Source organism: Amphiura filiformis, chromosome 4 (genome assembly GCF_039555335.1).
Source record: "Amphiura filiformis chromosome 4, Afil_fr2py, whole genome shotgun sequence".
NCBI lineage: Eukaryota > Metazoa > Echinodermata > Ophiuroidea > Amphilepidida > Amphiuridae > Amphiura > Amphiura filiformis.
The window spans coordinates 82,453,697-82,481,629 of record NC_092631.1 but is presented as its reverse complement, the minus strand read 5'-3'; the positions used below and the strand labels follow the sequence as shown (position 1 = coordinate 82,481,629).

General features: G+C 37.2%; 2 protein-coding genes across 3 annotated transcripts; one reads left to right on the top strand and one right to left on the bottom strand.

Moving 5' to 3' along the window:
* On the top strand, positions 1-22,582 carry LOC140151515 (UDP-glucuronosyltransferase 2B28-like). Of its 2 annotated transcripts, none has more exons than XM_072173880.1 (4): positions 1-1,037; positions 17,412-17,631; positions 18,441-18,660; positions 19,073-22,582. In XM_072173880.1, the coding sequence occupies exons 1-4, from the start codon at positions 153-155 to the stop codon at positions 19,359-19,361; spliced, it is 1,614 nt and encodes a 537-aa protein (XP_072029981.1). In that variant the 5' UTR covers positions 1-152; the 3' UTR covers positions 19,362-22,582. The 2 variants fall into 2 exon arrangements, with proteins under 2 accessions (XP_072029981.1, XP_072029982.1); XM_072173881.1 differs by lacking the exon at positions 1-1,037 and adding an exon at positions 14,901-16,109.
* A 3,082-nt stretch (positions 22,583-25,664) lies between these two features.
* On the bottom strand, positions 25,665-26,144 carry LOC140150427 (uncharacterized). The gene has a single exon (XM_072172438.1). It carries the CDS (start codon positions 26,142-26,144, stop codon positions 25,665-25,667), a length of 480 nt encoding a protein of 159 aa, XP_072028539.1.
* Between the last annotated feature and the right edge of the window lie 1,789 nt (positions 26,145-27,933).

Genomic DNA, 27,933 nt, shown 5'->3' with positions numbered 1-27,933 from the left:
CTGTCTTCAACTTTGCATTCACAAATAGGGGCTTAACTTTAAAGAATTGTTTGCTGTTCTTTTTAATATGCTTGTTGCGCTTTGTAGCCACAGGAAAAGGCGCATTATAAATTTTGTTAGTTAAGTTAAGTTAACAAATTGGAAACGTTCATATGTTGAGGCATTTGATTTCCAGACAGCATATCGTAATGGAGTTGCGTACTGTCATCATTTTGACAATTTTGTGTACTGCGTCAAACGCAGACAACTATTTAGTCGTAATGCCGATGCCGCCCGCACCTGGAAGCCACACTGTAGTTGTTGCCTCTGCAGCTATAGCGCTACTTGAAAATAAGCATAATGTCACACTACTAGTAGCAGACACATACGAAGGCGATGTCAGAAAAATGATGCCGAAAGAAGCCATTTACGTTGTAGAATCGTATCACACGTCACGCATATCACCGGATGAAATGACTGAAACTCTGGCTAATATAACAGGCCATGCACTTGCAGGAAATCACTTAAAAGTGTTTAAGCTTATTTCAGACGCCTGGATGACCAATCGCGGAGTTTGTGAAGATGTTTTTAGTGATCAGGAGCTAATGAAACGACTGTCAGCTCAAAAGTTTGATTTGGTTTTTGCACATTTTGTTTGTTCAGTGCTGGTTGCGCAGTATCTGGATGTACGATTTGTATCAATTTTTGTATCAATTCCACCTTCTTCAGTTTTAAGATTTCATGGTCATCCTGTTAATCCAGCATTGAGTCCAGAATTGTCTACTGGATTTTCAGACCGAATGACATTTCTACAAAGAGTCAAAAACAGCCTGATTTCTGCTCTACAGTGGACAGTTGGACGCATGCTTTACAATAGCTTCGATAGCATCAAACAGAAATATAACATTAAACCAGAAGTTTCAACATCTCGTAGTTTATCCGAAGCAGAGATATTGTTTGTATGCAATCATTTTGTTTTTGACTTTCCGCGTGCATACCAGCCTAATCTTGTTCCCATAGGAGGTCTAACTGCATCAAATCCTCGGCCATTATCAGACGTAAGTATCTTTAATATTTAGGTATATCTAAGAAGTAGAAATGGATCACACTCGGCTACGACTCACTTTAAGGGGTGGTCGAGCGACCTTTTTTTTTTACAGTCAAACCCCTGCTGAATGGTAAACTTGATCTACGTCAAATATTAGTTACCTGGTTATATCACGTGACGTGTGAGAAATGCCGTACGTAATTCACTATTTTGTCCATTTTATATTAATGATAAATGTCGCACACAAACCTTGCTGGACTGGTTTTCTATTATACATATAATAATATACACCAGGCACAGAAAGAACCTCGTCAGTTATAATCATCCTTGCTGTTTAATAACTTGATTATTTTGGATTATTCTGAAATATACATTTTGTTAATTGGACTTTGCTTTCTCATTTGACACCCTGTTCGTGAAAAACGAACAAAAATTGACCAAGCCCCAAAATCAAATGTTGCATTTTCAACGATTTTCAATGGAAACGCATCGTTGTATTGCACACAATTAAGCACCACGGGCCAATCAATAAAGCACACAGTGTAACAGGCACAATTGAATCGTTAAAATTGCAACTTTTCATTTTGGGGTTTGAGAGTTTGGAGGCGCATGTCTTGGTCAATTCTTGCTCAATGTTCACGAACAGGGTGTCAAATGAGAAAGAAAAGTCCAATTAACAAAATGTATATTTCAGAATAATCCAAAATTATCAAGTTATTGAACAGCAAGGATGAATATAACTGAGGAGTTTCTTTTTGTTCCTGGTGTAGTTTCCGTCATACACCTATGTTTCAGATGGACTTTTTATACTAGCTCTTGATCAGAAGCTAATTTCATATTTGAAAAGACCATACATTTACCAATAACATGCAAAACGTAAAACATAATTTGTATAGCCCCCTCTTGAAATCTAGTGCATTACATAGGCATATATGCTTGCTCTTGCTAAATTAGCATATTGTGCCAATTTTATTACAAATATGGACCTTTTCAATTTACATGTAAAGTCTTTGGAGATATATAAACATGTAAATCATTGCATTAAAATTGTTTCACCGTCCTGTAGCACCCAAATATTAAAACATCTCAATATGCTCCGTCAACATTTTCAATATTGGACTGCCCATTCATATGATGCAGAAGCCTATTCGAAGCCGCGAAACTGGGAATTGGAATTTTACCTTAAAATTATGCATATTACCTTAAAATTGTGGATTTTACCTTAACATTATGCATTGTCCCTTAAAATTATGGATTTTAACTTTTGTGCATGTTACCTTTTATACATAATGAAAAGACTGGTGTTTTTGCACCCAAAAAAGTACCATGCTTTGAACGATTTAAAAATAATTGAATTGTACATTCATTTGAAATTTATACTTTCATTATATTGAAAAGTTCAGTGCATTTGCTCTGAGGGTTAATAAATACAAAAAGGTCACCCAGTGTGAGTGTGTATAGCTGAGGAAATCTTTTATACACAAAATCGGGGCAAATTTAGTGATCCTCGATCACGTCTGTTTGACTTCGTAAAGCCTTATTTGAACCCATCTTGAATCAGACAGTGTTGCCGATGCCCTATAAGCAGTGAAAGCACAAAGGCGTGGCGAATCAACAATTGACCTGCACCCCAATGCCCACATGAACGCCTCATTATTAACCAATCAGATACCTATTGATGTATGTTGCTCCATCAACCATATTAACTCACAAAGAAAGAAATACCTCCAAACAATATCCAAACCCGGAATCTAATGTTCAATGGTCATGACCAATTGTGAGAAGCACGGTGGCCCAGTGGTTAGGGCGCGAGCTTCATAATCGAAAGGTTGCGGGTTCAAGCCCCAACACGGCCAGTGTGTTGCGTCCTTGAGCAAGATAGCTTAATTCGCAATTGCTTCACTCCACACAGGTGTAAAATGGGGAGCTGCTTGGGGTAATCACAATCTAATTCGCTGAGAGTACCTGCGCATCAGTTGCGGACTTGGTGAGGCGGAAATGATTCTGATATATCCTAATGGCAGCGGAATAAATTGTTGAAGTGTTCTGATAATTAGGTCATACCTAGCTGAAGCGCACGTTAAATCAAACAACATTTATAACGGTCTCATGCTATAAACTGAACTATAGCACAATTTAGCGTCTTAATCGCGGCGTTGGCAATAATGTACCTAACATATTCCATAGATTTTGTTCTAGATCGATCAAGACCCCAGTTGTAAATTTAAATGACACTCTATGGTAATCTAGACATCTACACCAAGCAATCAACACATGCTATGCGGGAGGGGGGGTCATTGAAAAAGTTTATTTATTACACTTTATTGATTTATAACGCTTTATTGATTGATTGATTGATTGATTGATTGATTGATTGATTGATTGATTGATTGATTGATTAATTGATTGATTGATTTAGTACAATTTAAAAAAATAAATAAATAAATAAATAAATAAATATAAGGCATCGAGGAAAAAAACGTTTTGATTAATAATGTCATAAAAATTATGTACAACCTTTGAACACCCTGTATCTCATAACATAACTCATCATTACAAGTTTACTTTTTTGAAAGCCTACAATGTTATAAGCACATCTGAAAGGTTTTAGCAGAAAAGGTTTTTAACTTAGTAAATAAGAGAACAAAATTTTATACTTTTTGAACCAACATATAACTTTTCCCACCCTATATGATATATGTGACACCCTATATATCAACTTTCAAATGCACAATTGTCTTCCTTACACTTTCAGCTTTATGATGATATAAAAATTGTCGGTTTCTGACAAACCTGAGATGAATTACAAGCATTTTTGTGTGAAAGCATGTTTATTTTTCTAATTTGGAGCATGTAACACGTTTTGCCCCCAATTCATGACGTACGACCATTAAGCACAAATAACACATAAGTAGATCAAATTGAAGTTACCATAAAATCCGACTTCAGATGGCTTAAATTAAAGCTGACATAAGGAAATATATTGAAAATTATGTAAAATGAAAAATTCTGCACCACTCCAAAAAAACGTTGCTTTTTAGCAAAGAAAAAAAGGAGTGGGTGTAAAAAAGTCCTAACCCACCTAAAACACATGTTACTGGTTTCGCGATAAGTTGTTTTTTGACCAAGTTTCCATAAGTTAAGTATACAAGCATAAAGTATAGGAGTTCTTCAACAGACTAACTGTTTTGTTGAAATCATTCGTACAATTTTACACACAAACCGGTCACTTTGTGGGTTAGGACTTTTTGCCCCAATAATTCCACGCTAGTTTCTAGAACTACTAAAAATATCGAATCTAGTCGTTGTTAATGTAAGAAACACGTTCTCAATGATTCCAGATCAAAATTGTTGTTCATAGATAATCTAGGACCCCAGGTTTAAAGTCGGTGGCAATATAGTGCTAACCCACATTTCTTTCTTGAAGAAAAACAGGGAACATAACACAGGTGCTAAAAATAAACATTATTTTAATAAGTACAATATAATGATTACTTTTTATAAAAATGGATTAAGTAGTTGTCCAATCTATATGTTTTAACTGCAATTGATTCGAAATCAGTAACAACTGCACCGAAAAAAGGGCGAGGGTTAGGACTATTACACCCACCCCTTCAACAGATAAGAGCAGATAAGAAATGTAATCAAACTTAATGTTTCCGGTATATCAAATCTTATTTGAAATCTGGAAAAGGTATCAATATATATTTTACAACCAAGTATAAGTGACATGCCAATGTATGCTTACGCCAAGTTTTGAAAAAGTTATCATTTATAAAACCAGTTATAAGAGTGGAGGTAGAACTTTTTGAATGACCCTAGCATGTTTAAATGCCTAAATGGACAGAAAGTCGAAAAGCTTTGATGCAGTTTATGAAATCATACAATAAATAATAACCCGTCACAATCTGGATGAATTGGAATTAAATTTTAAGTCCCATTAATGTACCGTTTCCGTGGCATATTCTGCCTCGAAACTAGTGTGGGCTCAATTACGACTTGCACTTCTAAAATCATTTGGCAAAAGTAAAATTAATCTCAGGAATGGTTTAAAGCAAAAAGCTGTCTAAGTTGTAAAATATATCATCTTATTGTCCACTAATCAAGACAAAAATATTTAGATTGGGTTGATTTTAAAATCCTAGTTGCGAGACTAACAAATTGTTGCTTTGGCCTGAAATTAAGGGGCGCATCAGTTTAATTTCTAGGATGGGAGGCATTGGTTAAAAAAAACTTCGCCTACTAGTCAGACGAAAAAAAAAAGATTTTGCCCCACCCAATGTATAAAGGTATACTTTAAATTAAAAATATACATTAAAATTGAAAAAATAAAATTAGTCGCCGAAGGTGGCGATTTAAAGAAAACAAAATTGCTGCCTTCAGCGGCGACCAAAAATCCGCTCGACCCAAACTCCCATGCCCCCCTGAGAATCTAATTGTGCGTCCCTAATTGTCCTGTGCAAAATAAATTGATACATTGATACATTAATTCATGTTATTTCATAGATTTCAGATTTCATGTGTCAAGTTCAAGGTTCATAGTGCTGAAAATGCAGTGTAATTGTGTAATTGTGTAAAGCTGTCGTCAACTTTGCATTCACAAATAAGGTTTTAACTTTAAAGAACGCATTTGAAGTGTTCGTCATGGAGTGGCGTCTTGTCGTCATCGTTTTTACAATCTTGTGTAATGTGTCAAACGCAGACAACTATTTAGTCGTAATGCCGCCTGCACCTGGAAGCCACACTCTAGTTGTTGCCTCTGTAGCTACCGCGCTACTTGAAAATAAGCATAATGTCACACTACTAGTAGCAGACACATACGAAGGCAATGTCAGAAAAATAATGCCGAAAGAAGCCATTTACGGTGTAGAATCGTATCACACCTCACGCATATCACCGGATGGTACGATTGAAAGTCTGGTCAATATAACAAGCCATGCACTTGCAGGAAATCATTTGCAAGTGTTTAAGCTTATTTCAGACGGATGGGTGATCACTCGTGGAATTTGTGAAGATGTTTTCAGTGACCTGGAGCTAATGAAACGACTTTCAACTCAAAAAATTGATTTGGTTTTTGCACATAGCTATTTTATTTGTTCAGTGCTGGTTGCACAGTATCTGGATGTACGATTTGTATCCATTTTTGTATCAATTCCACCTTCTTCGGTTTTAAGACTTCATGGTCATCCTGTTAATCCAGCATTAAGTCCAGAATTGTCTACTGGATTTTCAGAGCGAATGACATTTCTACAAAGAGTCAAAAACAGCTTGATTTCTGCTCTACAGTGGACAGTTGGATGCATGCTTTACAATAGCTACGATAGCATCAAACAGAAATATAACATTAAACCAGAAGTTTCAACATCTCGTAGTTTATCCGAAGCAGAGATATTGTTTATATGCAATCATGTTGTCTTTGACTTTCCGCGTGCATACCAGCCTAATCTGGTTCCCATAGGAGGTTTAACTGCATCAAATCCTAGGCCATTATCAGACGTAAGTATCTACTAGTACTAGTATCTGAGAGGGGGGAAATGGATCGTGGTCATGTACGACTCACTTTAAGGGTGGTCGAGCGACCTTTTTGAGTTGAACCCCTGTTGGAAGGTAAACTTGATCTACACCAACTATCACCAAATTTCAGGGCTCCCCCTTCTTGACACGAAAATTATGGGTCAACCCCATATAAAAAGCATATAAACTTGTGTTTGTGAATGGTCCCTAAGTCAGTTTTTTGTACGAATTTGGGGCGAGCTAGCAACTAATCCAAAACCACTAAAGTATAAGCTGGCCCATTCCATGTCAACTCAGGGATGTCAGCACCTCTTCAATTTTTTTTTTTTCTGTGTGGTGGTAGATATTGATGAGAAAGTAAAATCCTGAAAATTTGAGAAATTTAGGGGTCAGCGTAAAAAATGTGTCGCAACGCGAAAGACGATGTTTGGAGGTCCATAAATGTATAAAGAGAACCCTTTAAAACTTTGAAAAGTATGTATCCTGGGGTACTTTTTGGTGTAGAATTCAAATCTGCTATCAGAAAACTTGTAACTCCTTTACTTTAAAAGATATAGGGCCCTCAAAATGCAACTTCGTCCAACCAGGACCAACTTTGGGGGGGGTCAGAACTCCAAAAGTAAAAATAATTTTATTGTCCATTTTTTTTGCCAGTCAGAGCCCTTTAGGTTTAGGTTTGCCTTTCCATAGAGTTGTACATTAAATCATTATACATGCAAAATCAAAATGTGTACAACTCTATGGAGTAGGCAAACCTAACTGATGTGTTGAAGCCATCAAGACCCTAAGCCAATATCTCTCAGAAATGTTGTCCAAGAACATATCTTCAACATACCTGAAGTTGATGGTGGGGCAAATTGTCTGACATTGGTTTTCAGGGGGGTCAAAATGTAAAAAAAGTGGTTTTCCATGGGTAATAGCTCAGCTAAATGTATTCTAATATGCGAAATATTGATAAGAGTAATGTCCTACCAAAGGGCTCTGACTGGCAAAAAAATTGACGCTAAAATTATTTTTACTTTTGGAGTTCTGACCCCCCCAAAGTTGGTCCTGGTTGGACGAAGTTGCATTTTGAGGGCCCAATTTGAGGGCCCTATATCTTTTAAAGTAAAGGAGTTACAAGTTTTTTGATAGCAGATTTGAATTCTACACCAAAAAGTACCCCAGGATACATACTTTTCAAAGTTTTAAAGGGTTCCCTTTATACATTTATGGACCTCCAAACGTCGTCTTTCGCGTTGCGACACATTTTTACGCTGACCCCCTAAATTTCAAATTGATGCCACGGGAAAACGAAATGGAGTATGAAGCTCAAATTTTCAGGATTTTACTTTCTCATCAATATCTACCACCACACAGAAAAAGAAAAAATTGAAGAGGTGCTGCTGGTGCACATCCCTGAGTTGACATGGAATGGGCCAGCTAGCTCTTTATGTACATTATGTACGTATACAAAGTGATTTCTGAAAGACGCGGAATCAAAGTTACAAAATAATGTGGTCGATATATGGATAAGGAATACTTATAAAATAATGTGGTCGATATATGGATAAGGAATACTTATAAAATAATGTGGTCGATATATGGATAAGGAATACTTATAAAATAATGTGGTCGATATATGGATAAGGAATACTTATTTGAATGACAAAATGTAGTATTTCGAAAAAGACATATTTATATTTTCACCTTCAGGATGATACCACAGCTGTTTATAACGGCCTCATCATAGGGTGACAGATTATGCTCACTGCGCTTTGCCCCCGGGCTTTGCCTATTTCGAAGGAAAGTCATTTTTTTGACATGTTCATTCTAGCAATTATTTATACTGATGTTAACTTGTGGGTATTTGTTAACCCTCGTCTAGGTGGCATTCATCTTCAGACCGACTCTCCAACTTAAGTATTGACCATAATACTTATTGTTCGTGAGCTTGTATTTCCTCTGACAGGGCGATTTCGTCAGCGAAGTCCAGATCTATATTTATTTATAACATTTGGCACAAGGCCAGGCAGATCCAATATTGATTACACAATAAATTGAAGGATTGCCCTTACATTAAAATCAGAAACATTACTATATAACACTTCTAGCCCTGTGCGTCTGCTCTTTCTTCTTTCTGGATGGAATCCCGGGATGGAATCCAAATGCCTCTCCACCTATTGACCAATCTGTAGGCCTATAGTTGTTGTCGAGACCAATATTGAGACACCATTATAATGAATTGATAATATCCACAAACGTGATGAATTCGTGATTTCTAAATATTACCATTTAGTATCATAGTGGCAAGTCATGCAAATTACATAAATATTAATTACAATGCATCATCACTAGTCTAGGACCTAAATCTCATGCGGGCTTTAATTAAGAATTTACTTCAACACCCATGTCTACCAGCGTTTAATACCATGAGGTGTTAAGATCTCCAGATCACTGCTAGGGGGTAATGAACTCTAATTGTAGGCTACTTTTTTCGCTAGAGGTCCCGTAAGGTCACACAGGGGTCATCATCATCATCATTTGCCGAGCAGGCGACTACACGCTTTCTCCAACTATTGCGATCTTGGGCAAGCGAAATCATGTTGTTTGGCTGCAGAATCCCTTCAGTATCTCCCAGGAGGTGCTAGACGTACTGTAAGTACAGTGGGCGTGGCCGTCCCAGTGTCTTCTTCCCATGTGGTGAAATATAAAGGGCATATTTCTTTCACAGGCTCGCCATCTTCCAAGACGCAGATTTGAGTTGATGAATCTTGACTCTGAAAACCAGTGGAGTGGTGTTGATTAGATTGTAGATGGTTTCATTTGGAATCCGATCCACACGTTTGATGTTTAACATGACTCTGTAGCAAGATGTTGCAAAGGCATTGATCTTGTTTTCCATTTACTTGGTGATTACCCATGACTTGCACCCGTACAGAAAGACAGCAACACACATTGTCTCAAACCGCTTGATTTTTGGTTCGATTGGCAGGCATGGCAGGGACGGGCATCTCCAAAGGGGTTCCAGTTTCCAGAAAGTTGCCCAGGCTAGTGCTTTTCTTCTTTTTCATGTCTTTAGGTCTCCAACACTAGAACCCAAGTACTTGAAGTCTGTGACATGGTTGATGGTGCTACCATAGACTTCAAGTGCTGAATGGGCGTTCCAGTCATATATTCTGTCTTACGTGCGCTGATGACAAGGCCTATATCTGCTGCTGCAGTTGCAGTCCTAGTCCTAGACGGGCCCGGGCTATGGAAGATTCCAACAGGGCAATATCATCAGCAAAATCCAGGTCATTCAGCATCCTAGCAGGATACCTGCTGACAAGCGTGGGTAGGTAACAATTCCAGCGTCAATTCCCGAAGTTGATAATTCAGAAGGTAGTCTATCAGGATAATGAACAGAAATGGTGCCAACACATCACCCTGAAGCAGTTGTTACTTAGAAAGGCTCTGAGATACTTCCATCTACCATAACGGCACTATTGGAGTCTTTGTAGAGCACCTGGATAACATTGATCACAACCTTTGGTATTCCATAATGCCGCACCACTGAAAACATGACGGACCTGTTGATGGAGTCGAAGGCTTTTTTGAAGTCCACAAAAGTGACTGTCAAGGGAAGTTGGTACGCTTTGAAGCCTTCCATGATCCTTCTCAAAATGTGTACAGGGGTAAAAAATTGAAAATGCTTCGATCTTGTTGAAAAATATATCAAATTGCTCGTCTAATGACAAGGATTTAAAAAGTTAAAAAGAATAAAGAAACGGTACAGAACTTACCTTCTAAACTGTTTACTATTATGTGCAATGGAAGTTAGAGATCAACAGTGGCCTATGGACACCCAATGGCCTTTGACCTTGTTTGCCCTCTGTCTCTGTAAGTGAACACAGTAGATTGGCAAAGCTATTTTTTTCTGATTCTTTACAGCTACACAAACAATTTGCTACAATTTTTGCCCAAATCAGAGAAGGTTGAACTAAAAAGGTCTCATTTAGCCTCAAAATGAGGTTTTTGTAGGATAACTCAATAACGATAGATCGTAGGTAGCACAAACTATACATTTATAATCCTTATCACCAGACAGGTAATTTAATATAATATCTGTCAACAAGAGCGAAGCCTTTTCAGTTGTTTACCCATGTGTGACCTTTCGTGACATCTAGCGACAAACGTACCCTATAATTGGTTAAAGAACATACTTGTTATTAACTTATTGTTATTATCCCTATAGGACCACGAGCTGCACAAAATGCACATACAGCTTGTGTTAATAATACAAATGTGTACTTAAAGGCCTATACTAAAAGTAAACATTATGTCATGTTTGTGAAGCCGCGTAATTCTCATACAACCTTTTAAGTGGCGCGAGTTGAATCAAAGGCGTTTGGTACTATTTCTTTCCTCATAACAGCATAAAGCGACAATTATGGGTCTGATCTCTGCAATATTCTTTCTACAAGTACTAGTTTTAACTTTTGCAGATAATTATTTGATAGTTTTCCCACCAGAAACAGGAAGCTATACCGTAGCACTAACAGCAGCAGCTACAGCAATGCTTGAACGTAATCACACAGTGACTCTTATTGTAGCCGATGATTTTAAAGACAACGTGAGAAAACGAATGCAGAATGATAAATACACTTTAGAAAGCTTCAAGTCATCAGTAACTCTACCATTTTCTCTTGAAATTCAGACGGGTGTGGCAGGGCATGCATTGAAGGGAGAGTACTTTGAGATGATGCAACTTGCAACTCGACTTTGGAAAGATCTATTCCAACAACTATGCGACGATTTATTTGCAGACCAACTACTTGTTAAAAAACTTGAGCAAGAAAAGTTTGATTTGGTGTTTGCACACGCTTTGATGGCTTGTCCTGTTCTTTTAGCACAGCATCTTGATGTACCGTTTGTTTCTGTTCTTCCAGCCATACCTCCTTCTATGTTACTTCGACTGAATGCCAACCCCGTTAACCCAGCCGTTAATCCTGAGATGTCTACGGGATTTTCAGATAGAATGACATTTCTGCAGCGAGTCAAAAATACAATTTTTTCAGGTCTTCAATGGATGATGGTAGATACACCTTTTAAAGGTTTTGATGAGTTGAAACACAAATATAACATCAAACCAGAGATGTCTACGTTGGAAAGTGTAACCCATTCTGAGATTTTCTTTGTCGGTACCCATTTTGCATTAGACTTTCCTCGAGCTTTGCAATCTAATGTTGTATCCGTCGGTGGACTCTCAGCGACGACTTCAAAACATCTACCTAAAGTAAGTCAGCTAGCTCTTTATACATGTTATGTACATGTACGGTATGTACCACATACAAAAAGTCATTTCTGAAAGACGGAATCGAAGTTACAAAATAGGGTGATCGATAGATGAATATGTTATCATATTTTTATACTCATTTGAAAGTATATTTTTGAAATGTTCTTTCTTCATTCAAATTGGTACATTAGGAAATGAATTTGGAGAAAACCTTCTGTTAATAAAATACTATGCTGAGCCACCAGCCTGGGTGGCTCACGCTCCAGTAATTTCTGATGATTGAGCTCAGTAATACATCAAAGAATGTCTTCCAATTCATGAAAACAAATAGATAATCAGCTTATCGGATTAAAAGCTTGCGAGTGTTTGTAATTATTAGGTTTTCTCCAAATTCATTCTCTAATGAGAAGTTGGGGACATAATGTTGCATCGTGACGAATTAGGTATTAAAAATTTAAAAAACAATACGCAGAACAAAATTCTTTATCTATTTTCTTCTTCTTCTCTGCTGATGTTAACTTATGAGTCTTGGTTAAAAGACATGAACTTTGTCTTGGGGCATTCATCTACAAGTCGACATTCCAACTGAGAATTTGAACCTATAAAGTTCTTGAGCTTGTAATTTGACAGGGCGATGTCGTCAACGAAGTCTAGATCTGTTAACACTCTTGGCCCAAATGCCCATCTTCTAGATGGAATCCAAGTGCTTCTCCATCTATTAACCACTCGTATGTGGCAATTTAGTTTGAGATCTTTAAAGAAAAAAATTGAATTATGTTGTAAAAGATTACCATTATAATGTCAACTTGTGCAAATTACATAAATATTACAAAAATACAAGCCCCTTGCATCATCACCATGAACACGCTTATTAGTTAACAGTGTTTCAACTACGAACACCTCAGTCCATTGAAGCTATCACAATCGTTTGTTTGTTTTTTGTTTAACCAGTCCGTCAGAGGGGACACACAATCGGGTCCTAATAAGGCTCAAGCAAAATAGATTTACTTCATCATACTTCAATATATTGCATATTGATTCATAACTGAATCAACGATGGGTGAAAAGTTTTAGTAGTGTATTATCTACATTTTTCAGTATTTTTCCAATATTTATTCGATGAACGTTTTGTCACTAATAATACATTATGATATTGGAGTCCTTGCATATACAGTTAATGAACCTGTCGATGTGTCTTTTTGTAATTAGTAGTGCGTTATACTACATAATTATGTATAGTAACACGACAAACGCTGTCGCTTAGTACATTACAAGTTTCACGTACTAATGAAGTTCAAAATGGCATTAATTTCTTCAACATTCTTTTGAAGAGAAAATGAGAAAAATTAAAACATCTAGTTGAACAAAAATGGTAATATAATGACAATGTCATTACAACAAGTCACAGATCGAGTGACAAACTATAATGAGCTCTGAAATTATCACCTAATTTACATCTCGCCGTCCACAGCCAATACAATTGAAACCACAGTCCCACGTCTAAACGGTTTGTGCTTTGCCGACGTACTTCACCATATCCCTTACTTGTTCGTTTAACACATTTGATATTTGCCTCCATCATGTCCATAGGAATTGAACCGGGACCTCTTGCACGAGAACGATTATTGTCTTTTTTGTACCGGGGCCAGCAAAGCTGGCCACGGTACTTATTAATTGGTTCAAGTTTGTTGTTGTTTCTAACTTTCTATTTGATAGTTTATGAATAAAACAGAAAATATTGTCAAAAAATGATCAAGTTGTCATAGCAAATAGAAATACCAAAATTGGTGTGTGAAGAAAGCAGAAGTTTTGTGTTGATTTTGCATGACTAAGGTAAAATCAGTATATATTTTAGGAACTTTCTTTCTAAATTGAAAATTGGGCAAATTCGCTGGTCCTCTTACCATGCACATTGACCTTATTAGAGTATAAAGTGCAGGGGACAATAAAATACTTAGTAAATGTGTCAGTGTGTGGTCATCATGTCATAGTGCTTTTCAAGCAGGGTCAAGGTTATCAGCAGCGATCTTGCTATAGGTTAATGAAAATGTTTTGATGTCATTACACATCTATTCCAGAAAACTTACACATGAAAATTAATTGGCAGTTGGTGGGAGATAGAGAATAATTGGCAGGACAATTGGTTCTACATTTTCACATGATAATAATAATATGTTAGGATAGAAGAGGGTGTATGTTATGCCCTTAATCAAAAGTCTGGTATCAAAAGCTACTTGCACACATGATAAACAATTACCTTCTTTTGGATAAGTTGATTAACTTCATATATTTTTGTCTATAATATTATGATGATATACAGAAAAATCAGAAATCAGTAAAATGTACGTAGCTTTGGTGCAGATGTAACGAATTATGTTCCTACGTATATATCACTAGTCTTTAACCATGCTATAAACAAAATTAATACAATAGCATTGGGTTTCAGTATGTGTAGGCCTATAATATATTTGTTGTTTATATATTCCAAAAATAATTATTCTTGATATAGTGCTTAACATTCTGTGTGTTTAAATTTTCAAACCAGATTGTTATGAATTAATCTATACTAAAAGATGCGAATGTTGTTTGCTTTTACAAATTTCATTTGTGCAATCACAATTATACTATATAGGCCTATAGACAGTTTTGACGTAAGTATAGTGTGAGAGAGAATACAAAACAGAGTGTAACATAAACTATTGGGCAAAATCGCCAATGAATTAGCTTCCGAAATTCTTGAGGATGTAGAAGGGATCACATTTGGTACCAAATGTTTGGAATCTATTCCATCTTTTTTCAAATTTATGTAACAACGTAAAGACTGATGTTGAAAGAATAGCAACAAATGGAACTTGGCTCAAAATGTTCAAACAACCACAATTTTTACACTTAAAAATTATTTTTACTGTATATTTATATTTAAAAAAAGAAAATGGTTGTTACTCAATGTAATCTACTTTTTGTTATATAATCTTCACATGAAATCATTCCTGTCCCGGTACATCCCTTTTTAAAGGGTTTTTTTTTATTTAAAGAACATTCTTGTTATTTACTCTGCTTAGCGCCCTCGAGTATTGACCATAATTCCGTTAGTCAATATTGGTATCCACGTGTAGTCTCTGGCAAAGACAGCTGGAGTGCCGGAGAATCAATGGCAAAATTAATGTTTCCACACAGGCTGTGGCTCAGATTAGCTAAATAAATAGCTCATGAAAGGTCCTCTAACTTTAGCACTGACGGGACTCCAGAACTACACGACCTCCAAATACAGCACAGCATTTACTTATCTGTTATCCCGGGTCTGTTATGTAAACTATAATATTTCACAATCCAAATGTAATGCACGTACTAAATGTAAGCATAGCCTGCAGTATATAAATGCTTGAATCACGGTCAAGTATCGCGTGTCGTGGAAACTTTGTATCCTTTTTCTCTTCAATTAGCAAAAAGCGGTAAATCATGGGTATGGTCTCTGCAGTTTGTATCTTTGTAAACATACTAGTTTTGGCAAGTGCCGATAACTATTTGATAGTTTTCCCACCAGAAACAGGAAGCCAAACCGTAGCCCTAACAGCAGCAGCTACAGCAATGCTTGAACGTAACCACACAGTGACTCTTATTGTAGCCGATGATTTTAAAGACAACGTGAAAAAACGTATGCAGACGAATGATAAGTACACTTTAGAAAGCTTCAAGTCATCAGTAACTATACCAGTTTTTCGTGAGATTCAGACGGGTATGACAGGGCATGCTTTGAAGGGAGAGTACTTTGAGATGATAAAACTTTTGTCTCGAAGTGCGCAAGAACTATTTCATCAAATATGCGACGATTTATTTGCAGACCAACAGCTTGTTAAAAAACTTGAGCAAGAAAAGTTTGATTTGGTGTTTGCACACGCTTTGATGGCTTGTCCTGTCCTTTTAGCACAGCATCTTGATGTACCGTTTGTTTCCGTTCTTCCTGCTATACCGCCTTCTATGTTACTTCGACTGAATGCCAACCCCGTTAACCCAGCCGTTAATCCTGAGATGCCAACGGGATTTTCAGATAGAATGACATTTCTGCAGCGAGTCAAAAATACAATTTTTTCAGGTATTCAATGGATGATGGTAGACACAGCTTTCAAAGGTTTTGATGAGTTGAAACACAAATATAACATCAAACCAGAGATGTCTACGTTGGAAAGTTTAACCCATGCTGAGATTGTATTTGTGTTTAGCCATTTTACGTTAGATTTTCCTCGAGCGTATCAACCTAATGTTATACCCGTCGGAGGACTATCAGCGACTACTCCAAAACCACTACCTAAAGTAAGTCACATAGAACCAAGGGGATTAATGGTCAAATGTACCATTTTGATCTTCTGTCTCTATTTATAGTGTTTGACCAGGTCTTTATCATATATAATCAGTTGGTTGTTTGAGGTGTATGTAATGAAAAAGAAATCAAACAAATATGTTTGAGGTTGTTCAAGTTTTGATTAATTTGTAGGGTCATTTCCCTCTTCCAGAAATAATTCCCGACATGCCAATCGTAATCATAGTAGTCCTACTTGGCAAATCTGTCCGTTAGTACAACAGGGTTTCTTTTTGTCGCCTTGTGTTCTTTTTGTTTTAATATTGTAAAATAAAACAATGGACATGATGGATATGACAGATATGTGTTTTGGGTACTTCCATGATGTTACCATGCTGTTCGTTTTGTGACCTTTACCATATATTTTAAATGCCTTTACCTAGCTAATTACACAATCCTGTCTTCCGTTATCGTCTCGGCTTTGGTGATAGTTGTGTTTACATATAGCTCAATAGGTTATCGTATTTTCCTTTAACCTAGAATTTTGTGACATAAGCAGACACGTATAGCCAGGATTTATTTTGGAGGTGGCTGATTTGGAAAAAGTGGACTTTTTTTCTTCAAAATTTGGACCTTTTTGAACAGGGGGAGGCAGATGTGTACCTTTTTTCGACCAAAAAGGTATAAAAAACGTATTTCATTTCGCTCGCTACGCTCGAAATGTGACTTTTTGGGTAAAAAAATTGGACTTTTTGGACCTTTGGCATTTTGTGGGGGAGGGGTGCGTCGCACCCCGCACCCCTGGCTACGGCTCTTAATAATATATAATAAGTACAAGTATTTATATTGATATGAGTTGAAATATATTCATCAGTTTTATTCCCATCTCGGAGTTTCATTGAGCTGGTACATGCTGATTTGCAACAGTTCGACATAATAGCATTGTGGGAATGCAACTGTCAGGTTTAGTTCTCATCACCCTTTGTGGGTTAATTGACTTTTTTCGAAGAAAATGAAATGTAACATTGCTAACCAGAGATTGCTAACTCTAACTGCTGATTGTGCAGGTTTCGTTGGTACAAAAAACCAGGAAGCTGCTCGTGGTTGCGTTATTCTGGATCTTGTATGAATGATTGAAGTACATAAAACCTCGTTCCCGAATGGTGCTTTTGTGTGTCTTGAGCTACCGTTTCTTACAGGCAAAAAGGACAATGAACTTGTTCAAATCAAGGTTATCGCGATATTGTTTTATGTGTTTATTTTTGTGTCTGTTATAGATTCATATTAAAATCGTACATTTTCTATTTTGTCCACAGGATTTAGAAGATTTTATGCAGAGTTCTGGAGATGCTGGTGTCATCATCTTTTCAATGGGTTCTTATATCAACGCAATGGAGACAGAGATGGCAGATATGTTTGCTCAAGCATTTGCCAAATTACCCCAGAAAGTCATCTGGAAATCGGCTGGACAACCGCCAAGCTTTATACCGCCAAACGTGAAGATGTCAAAATGGCTGCCTCAGAATGACATACTTGGTAAGGAAAAGTTGAGGGTATAAACTCTATGCCTACTTGTAATTTACAAGGTCAACTCTTTTGTGCAGAAGGAACAAAATGTAATACTCAGTGCCAACTTCAAGTCTAAATTTACCCTCATGCTATCCATGCTTTTTTGCGATTTTTAATTTTTTTTTGTGGATTTGGAGAGTCCCTTGAATGACCATGTTGACCAATTACGTATTCAGCCTTACGTTAACAATAATAGACGACAACAGAAATCATACGATTGTCCAATCAGATTTTGCTTCTGCAAACTATAATCGGAGACTGAAATAAAAAATACTAGTTAGCGTCTGACGTCATCTGTCAATCAAACTCAGGAACTATTTATCTACGATTTGACGTGATGACTGAAATTTCTAAAGACAGCGGCAAAACAGCGTGTCCTATGGTTAGGGTTGCTCCTGCAAACATAAAAACCGTCTCAAAAGTTAAGTCTTAGTACTTGGAAATCTCTGAAGGCAACGGGTCCTTTTTTGCCGTGTAAAAGTACTGTCATTTTTGGCCAATTGCTGTGATTCCTTTTCTCCGATGAAGAACCGGATGAATCAACCTTCGTTTTACGCGCTATTAACTAATTACGGATGATGTGGAGTTGGTCGTCAGACACAAACTAGTCTTTTTAATTCAGTTTCCGATTATAGAGCACACCCATTGAATTAGATTCAGGATTGCCAATGACGTAGTTGTAAAACTGTTTCTGTATAACTTTTGGACCTTTACATAGACGTAGGTACAAAAAATAGATTAAATTGAAATGGTACCTTTATTTTACAAATGTACAGGCCATCCCAAAACCAGGGCAATGATCTACCACTGTGGACTCAACGGTGTTTTTGAAGCAATACATCACGCTGTTCCTCTCATATGTATACCTGTTCTCGGCGACCAATGGGACAACGCTAAAAGACTTGAAGTAAAAGGAGTTGGTTTACAATTGGAGCTCTTTACATTAACCAGTGACAAACTAATTGAAACTGTGGAAACCATTGTTACTGACAAAAGGTTAGTTTATTTACATTATTATTCCTTCGTATCTAACTCTAACTTCGTATCTAACTTTAACCGTATCGTGTAGTAATGGTCACTTGTTATTCTGTCATCTGGAGTACAGCATATCATGAGCTTATTTCCAAACCGTGTTAAGTCCACATCCACAAGTTTCTCATTTACTTGTGTGATACAATCACAATTTATACTTTGACAAGTTTGACATTAACAACTATATCATCACAACCCATAGCAATATCGCACATGTAAATCAGACACATGTGTTTGTGGACTTCCAAACACGGTTTGGAAATAAGCTCTTCATATCATGTTTGACAATACTACGGGAGAATACGGGACGATGTTCTTACGTGATTCTACTTCCCTACGAGTAATATGCTATTTCTTATGGGTTTTTTTTCAACAGTTACCAAACCAACATGTCTCGCATATCAGCCATCTTTCACGACGAGCCTCTACCTGCCCCACAACGCGTTGTTTATTGGATGGAGAAAGTCGTCCGACATGGAGGAATGTCGCATTTACGTACATCGGCATTCGATCTCAATTCTATTCAATACAATTTACTGGATGTCATAGCTTTTATAGCACTTATTGCGATCATTGTAATTTCTTTAGCAATCTATATAAGCATTTTATTGTGTAGGTGTCTATGCGGGTGCTGCAAGGCAAGTAAAAAACAGAAAGAGGCGTAAATCGAGGATTGTCTTTGACGATGTCTAAGTCATGTTGCCGAATCTTCTCTTCAGTGGTGTAGCCAGCTTGTCAAGATCAGGGGAGCGCACAAAAATTGAAAATGTATATCGACGCATGCGAAGTGGTAGTACTGACTTGGGGTGAAATATACCTACGTGCTGCGATGTATTGATGGGTTGTCATGGAGGGGGCACAGGTCCCCAGCCCTCTTTGGCTACGCCACTTGCTTTTTAATTCATTGATTTCATTTTCATTGATTTTCATTTCTGAACAATAGACGAAACAAGACCCACTAATTTGATTCAAGTGTTTGTTTTATTTTTTTTGTAATTCAATTGAATGTGCTTTGCATCTTACGCAAGGCCTGATCAACCTTTTGTGTGTCCTACTCAGAATTACAAAGCATTTGGAAGACAGTTCGACACAATTTCAACAGTCTTCATGACAATTTACTAATCTAGTCAACAATTTGAAAAAGACCCACTTTAACAAACATAACAAATAGGCTGTTGTGTTATTCGCTAAAAAAAGCTTACACATAGCCTGTGCATAACACCTTGTGCTAGTGCATTGAACAAATAATAATCCAGGGAATATTATTTTTTGTAAGTGTGTTGAAAATCATATTGAAAATATCCTTGCACTTAAAACATCAACAAAAAGTAATTACCCACCCCCCTTAATGAAAGACCATTATTCCAAAACGGTATATTTTATGCCTAATTCCGGGTATGCATTCGAAGCAGAATATATTTCTGCGCATTAAAAAACCTCATTTGTTGCAATGGTTCCAATATTGATGGCGTAGAGTTCATTGAAATGACAGTAACCCAAGATTTGAAAGCTGCAGCAAAATCCTATTGCCTTGTATTGAGTATAGATATTCTTTTTGTCTCATACATTTGGAGGGGAACATGCGATAATCAATAACTATTATTGTCATAATTGACAACTGTGGTAAATTTTCACTTAATGTCAAGTTGGAATGATGAACAGTTCAATATTTTTTTCTGACCAACAAGGTCCTAAATGGCCTGCAATTGCAAGTTATCATTTCATTAGTAAAGCTAGACTCAATATTTCCTGATTGACAGGCGTTACCAACTGGTGCAACCCTTGACCTTCCACTTCTTGTGACCTTGTTGGGCAGATGTGATGTGCCTTGAGTAATATGATTTGATTATTTATCTTTGTTTACAATTTACATCGATTTCATGAGTCATTTTAGGGATTCCCCTCTCATGCATCAAGTTGAGCAACAACAAATTGAATAATTTCTAATTTGGGATAGTTGGGAATTCCCTGAGATTGTAAAGTAAAAATGACATCATGTTGGGGAAAACCCCAAGAAGTGATGTAATGAGAAAGGTTAATGTTATAATTAAGGCTTGGAATTTCCAAGATTGCATCATGTGTTGTAAAATAGCAATTGCCTATTAAAATAATGGGATTTAATGTCAAATTGGAATGATGAACAGTTCAATATTTTTTTCTGACCAACAAGGTCCTAAATGGCCTACAATTGCCAGTTATCATTTCATTGGTAAAGCTAGACTCAACATTTCCTGATTGACAGGCGTTACCAACTGGTGCAACCCTTGACCTTCCACTTCTTGTGACCTTGTTGGGCAGATGTGATGTGCCTTGAGTAATATGATTTGATTATTTATCTTTGTTTACAATTAACATCGATTTCATGAGTCATTTTAGTGATTCCCCTCTCATGCATCAAGTTGAGCAACAACAAATGGAATCACTTCTAATTTTGGATAGTTGGAAATGCCCCTGAGGTTGTAAAGTGAAAATGACATCATGTTGGGGAAAACCCCAAGAAGTGATGTAATGAGAAAGGTTAATGTTATAATTAAGGCTTTGGAATTTCCAAGATTGCATCGTGTGTTGTAAAATAGCAATTGGCTATTAAAATAATGGGATTTTCCAGTGCTTGGTTTATAAGAAAATGTAAACACAATTCAAAACAGTTACCAGTAATGTCGGAGAAGATCTAGATCTTGCGTGCCTCTTCGAAAGGAAATTCTGTTCACTTGCTGAAGTCTGGTTTATGAAACAACACATGTGTCAATGTAAGTGGAAATAGGCCGGGGACTGTATGCAACACAGACCTGTTTCCTGAAGAAATTGTGTGAAAGGTGAAAATAGCGCCATTTTGGAGATACAATGTAGTCAACCGTGCGAGGGTTTTATGCAAATGATATAAAAGTCTTCAGCGAACTGTTCGCTGAACAGTGATCTTCGCAGGACAAGTGAATCAGGATACACATCAAGAACATTGAGAAATAGATAATTACAATCAACAACAAGAAGAAGGCTATTGGATAAGTAACTTTGATAAAGAGTGTGTATGATTGATTTTTAAATTATTGTTAAACCATACTTTTGTTTTGATTAAAAGACTTAAAGACTTAGATATTGTTAACTTAATTAATCAGCGTGTTTTGTTGTGCAATTTGAAGTGAATTTGGGAAAAGGTGTTTTGGCCTTGAGTACTTAAAGCGACTCGTAACACAGAAAATATTGAACTTGTCATGTTTCTATACAATAAGATTAAGTAAACAATGACCGCTGGTGTGAATGTTATTGATTATCACGTGTTTTGACCTCCTCCAAACTGATGAAACAAAAGGAATAATTTAAGGAGAGCCGAAAACATTTCCTTCCGGATACTTCCGGATACTGAATACAAGCCAAATACAAAAGAATATTGCTGCAACTTTCAAATATTGGGTTACTGTCATTTAAATTGTACCCTACGACATCAATTTTGGGGCTATTACAACAAATGAGGTGTCATATGCACAGAAATTAATGCGGCGTCCAATACTTTTTACAAAATTGGCATGCAATAATCCCATGTGGAATAATTGTCATTCAAATTTTTATAACAAAAGTATGTAGGGTAATACTGGTCTCACATACATTCTATAGGCTTTAATAGGCTTATTTACAAAACAATACTAGTATAAGATAGTGGCAGAATGATTGAATGATGTTTGAGTCATGGTCTGTTACTAGTACGTTTATTAAGCATGATCAGCGATGGTAGTATCATGAATGGAATTACAGCAGATTACAACAACTTTTCTTTGTCTCAGAGTTACAAATTGTAAATCAAATACTCTAATCAAACCATTGTATAATCCTAAAAGATTGTTCTTATGATCTTTCGAAATAAAGTTCTAGTAAAGGAGCATTATACGTACTAATATCATTTTTCTGATTAATTTTGATGGACCATAATTATTGGCCAGCATATATTAGTCTACAGGGTGTCCTCCCCACCCCACCCCCAAAAAACACCAGACATATGGAAAGGTTTGTATACAAAACGATTATCTTATAAACCAACTGTGCACAGACTCAGTTTCCACCTCGATACACCTGAGCCCACATTTTCGTCCAAGAACTTCCAAGCAGAGAACAGCAAGCAGTGAATTGTCTCCACACAGTCTTTGATTACACTACACTACACGGTTGAGTGCATAGCATCGTATAAGCTGTGGAGCTTCTAGCTGGATAATGGGCCTCTGCAATTGGTTTTTGTCGAAACATCAAGTGTTCCCTTCATCCAATCAAGATTTTTCTATATCAAACGAAACCTAACACTTCCCCCTAAAAATACTTTTCGTCACTAGGTCAACAGATAACGCAATTCAATGTTATAGCAAGGCGAATGTGGACAAACTGTTGAAAAGTACCTATCCAAGCACAATTTTTGACCAAAATGTAGGTATTAAAAGTTAAAACCTAAAGTGTTCCTTACAATATTTTTTTAATTTTGTGTCATTAAATGAAAAAGCACACTTAAATACACTAGCGTCACTAGAATGAGCAATGGCCAATTCTCTTTAAATTGCAAATCGTGTGCAAAAAGTTACTATTTTCGCCTGTTTTGTCATACGGTTGTAAATTCAATGAACTATGACTTTGCGTCATAGGGGCACGTGCCCCCCCTAATCGATCTGAAATTTTAAAAATCCCATAGGAAAATTGCCAAAAAACAGCTTGTCCCCCCATCAGATCCGGTGCCCCCAATCATGGTCGGGGCCCCCAATGTGATGAACTACGCTACGCCGATGTGTGAGCTTCTAGCTGGAAAACAGGCCTCTGTGATTGGTTTTTGTCGAAAGCTCAATTGTTCCTTTCATCCAGTCGGACATTTTTGGTATCAAACGAAAGTTAACACTTCCCCCTAAAAACACTTTTCCCCAATAGATCAACAGATAACGCAATTCAATGTTATAGCAAGGCGAATATGGTAAATCTGTTGAAAACTACCTAAGCACATTTTCTGACCACACTTTTATTGTCCATATACTAGCCTCATTTTAATGAGCAATGACCAAAATCTCTTTGAATTGCAAATCACCAGATAGCTTCTAAGATCTTCGCAACCGTATTACTGCTGCATTCGCAAGTATCCGGCGCAAAATGAGAATACGCAACGCAATTGAGACCAGGGCTGAAATCTGTCTTCGTCAAAGAGGCAACCAGGTGGGGGCAGTGCAGCACAGTAAATTCACTTTAGAAGAACCAAAGACAAATCAAATGGCCCTTTTCATGGCTACTTTTTAAAAAAAAAAAAAAAAGAAATGACTTATGTTGTAAATAAAAAGGTAAGAAACAACAAAGTAAGAAAGTAAGAAATATACATGTAATAAAACAAAAAGAGCATAAATAACCAAGAAAAAATAAGTTAATGCAAATATATCAAGAGAAGTCCGATCCCACATCCATTGTGCCCCCCCCTAATCGATCTGAAATTTTAAAAATCCCATAGGAAAATTGCCAAAAAACAGCTTGTCCCCCATCAGATCCGGTGCCCCCAATCATGGTCGGGGCCCCCAATGTGATGAACTACGCTACGCCGATGTGTGAGCTTCTAGCTGGAAAACAGGCCTCTGTGATTGGTTTTTGTCGAAAGCTCAATTGTTCACCTCTCCAAGGTGACGTCACTCTGATTTATTCCACGTCTTTCTCATCCAGGTTACATCAAGAAATGTTGTAATTTTATGTCTCCATCTAACTTTCTGTCTTCCTGGGTGTCTATAGTACCATTTCTAGGTATACATTCTGTAACCAGTTTGGTCCATCGTCCATCTGATGTTCTAGCTATAAGTGATCAGCCAAGACCACTTCTTATTTTCACAGTCTGGATGACATCGATGACCTGTGTCATGCTTCTGATCCACTCATTTGTTTTTCTGTCTTTTTTGTGATCCTTAGCATACTCCTTTCCATACTGTATAAAGCCACTCTCAACTTCTGCTCCATTCTCTTGTCATGGCGTAAGTTTCTGAGCCATATGTCATGGCTGGGAGGACACACAGGTTGTAGACTTTCTTTTAAAGACATAATAGCTCATAATGGCATATTGCTCTGCATCACCTCATTCAAGTTTCCAAAAGCACCCCATCCTGCTCTTACTTTTCTACAAAGATTATAATATTATCTGCAAATCTCAGATGGCTTATCCTTTACCCATTGATTTTGATCCCTTTCTTTTACCAGTCAAGCTTTTGTATGATGGCTTCCAGAACTGGTCAACCAGTGCCTGTAGTACAGCTGGAATTTCAATGCTGTCGAAAGCCTTCTCATATTTTACGACAACCAAACACAATGGTTGTTGATATTCATTTGCTTTCTCTATAATCTGGTTAACTACATGTAGGTGATCTGTGGTAGAGAATCCGCTTCTAAATGCAGCTTGTTCTCGGGGCTGGTGGAAGTCCAAGGTAGCAGTGAGCTTATTTGGTGAATAGCTTATACACATTGGATAGTTTCCTAGACCTGTGAAGAAGGATGGTAATGGCATTACTCCAATTGTCTGGTATTTTGCCTTCTCGGATATACTGTGTGAATAGATCAGCTAGCTTACTAATTACAACTTCACATCCCTCCTTCCACATTTCAGTCAGTATCTCATCGTCTCCTGGTGCCTTTCCTTTCTTCATATCCTTACGGGCAGATCTTACTTCATCTGCGTTGATGGGTGGTATATTGGGATTGCTGATTGAGACTAAATGTCGGCCTTCTACTTGGATCTTGCTGCTGTAGAGGTCTTCGTAAAAATGTTCAACTCTGGATCCAATTCCATCCCGGTATGTTATTACTTTTCCTCATTTTGCAGGGCAGCCATCTGTGATCTCCCAAGTGTTAATGCTTGTTTTGTCTTTTTGTAGCTTCTGACTGCTTCCAAGATTTGCTGTATCTTTTTGACATTGTGTTGTCTTAGTTCTGCCTTCATTCGTTTCCTGGTGGTTTTACATACTTTAAATATTCACCTATTCTATTTTCTGAATGTTGGTTTGCTGTTTTATTTCCCTCCTCTTCTTGAGAACCTTTAGAGTGGTTTCTGAGAGTTTGTCTTCCTTCTTTTTCACTTCCTTTCCAGCTACTTCCCTGGCACACCTACTGATTGTTTCTGCTATGGCTTTGGATTTTTCAGTAAGATTACACTCCTTCATTGTATCTTCCAGTGCATCAAACTTGTTCTGTAGGGCGAACTGAAACTCTAGCAAATGTTGATGTAGCTTATCTAGGTTCATATTGGCTGTCTTCTTGCTCATTAGCTTAGCTCTCTCCAGTTTCATGTTAATATGGATCTTAGTTCTTACTAATCTGTGGTCACTGCCTGTATTGAATTTGTTGAGAACAGATACATCTGTAACAATATGTTGCTTGTCTGAGAGGATGAAGCCAATTCCATTCTTGGTTGTGCCATTTGGAGTTCGCCTAGTCCACTTCCGAGAGGGTTTCTTCATGATTCTAAATCTTTTGTTGACAAATACCTGCTCTCACCTTGGCAATAAAATCTCCCATTATGATTGTATGGCTTACTTTGTCTTGATTGGACAAGCTTTGTCTTGGCCGACAAGTTAATGACACATAACAAAATCCATAGACCATAAGCCCACCGGAAAAGCCCATTCCCTGAATGAAGTTTGTTATTTTATCATCATTGAGGAATGTTTGATATTCATGCATAGTACGTGTACTCCTTTTAAATCCTTGAAGTAGCGAAACCTCCTCCGTGGACAGAGTGAAAAACGGGTACATATCTTTAAAAGAGCATAATTATCTTCGAAAATTGTGAGCCGATTGAAATATTTCTTTCGGTTTATTAAAGCTAACGAATAAAGGTTTCCTTACATACCAAAATACATTTGATCAAGTTTTCAAAAAAATGAGAAATTACGGTTCTGGTTTTGGTGGGGGGGGGGGCGGGGGGACACATCAAGGCTCGAGAGCCAGAAAAGCTCAGAAAGCCTTAACTCACAAACGAATCGGTTGTGAGTTACGGCTTTCTGGTTCCAACCCTCGACATGTTTCAGGCAAAGCGCCATTAAGGAAGACAGGGACATTAAGGTATGCAGTGATCATGTTCCCCGCCATGTTCAAGAATGATGAGGTGGAAAGAATTTGGCTAGTATTCTTTCAAGTATATTGTGCTACGAACTTATTGACCGCCCCTCGTACACTCGCACCACATAGATATAATTTTAGGTTTAAATTAGTATTCTGAGCTGGGTGAATTGTATCTCTCTAGAAGTGCCTTTAATTTTCCAACCATAAACTATATGTTTACCAATAGAACTGATAGCTATCACACTGCCTTTTGACCTCAGCGTGCCCTGTACTTTATGTACATTTTGTACTTGTGCCCGGGATCTGTGTATAATGTACTGTAAATAGGGGTGGGTAATACAACCATGATGTTTCAGAGGTTCCTTAGGGCTCCAGCTTATTTGATGCAGAATGATCTCCTGAGGAATTGGACACCTATTTTTTAAAAATTTAACTGGGGGGGTCAGCTAGGTACTGTAATGCTATCCGATTCTTCTTTCTTTCTGCTCTGGAAACAAAAGTTTCAAAATGCGTCTCCTACATATGTTACACCCTACAATTATGTAACTTGCCCTCGGCTATGTCAGTCCATAGGGTGTAAACAGAATTGGGGTGAAAGGTCATTAAAGGGCATTTCTCATATATAACCAAATACCTTCAAAACTGTGTTTTATATGTAATTGGTGCTAAATAATCCATTTTTGAAAGTTGCATAAGATATAGGGCATTCGTATTCTTTGAAACTGTCGTTTTATGTCAAAATTAGGGTGTGAAGCCGCTTTGCTCTAGCACGCACGTACGCTCTTCAAACTGCAAAATTTAGTGTCGTTATGAAGGTACTAGGTAATCATATAGGCGGTCATTGATCAAGAAATTGGAACTTTTTACATGACACGGTTGTACTGTACTTTAACACCTACTTAGTATTTGACATTTTATGGAACACTATCATTGAAACGTACAGGGGTCAATGCACTTGCACACTTGTGTGTATATTTCAAAATGGTACCACGGTGAAACGAAAAAAATTGAAAGCCCAAATTTCTTATTCTTCATATACGCCAATAAAATTTTCAATTGGAAGAGCGTGCTCGTCTTTAGAGTACCCTAAATACGACATAAAATGGCTGTTTCTAAAAGGACATAGATGCTCCTTTCAAAAGTGAAAGTAAAACAACACCAATAACAATGGAATATTAAGGCATA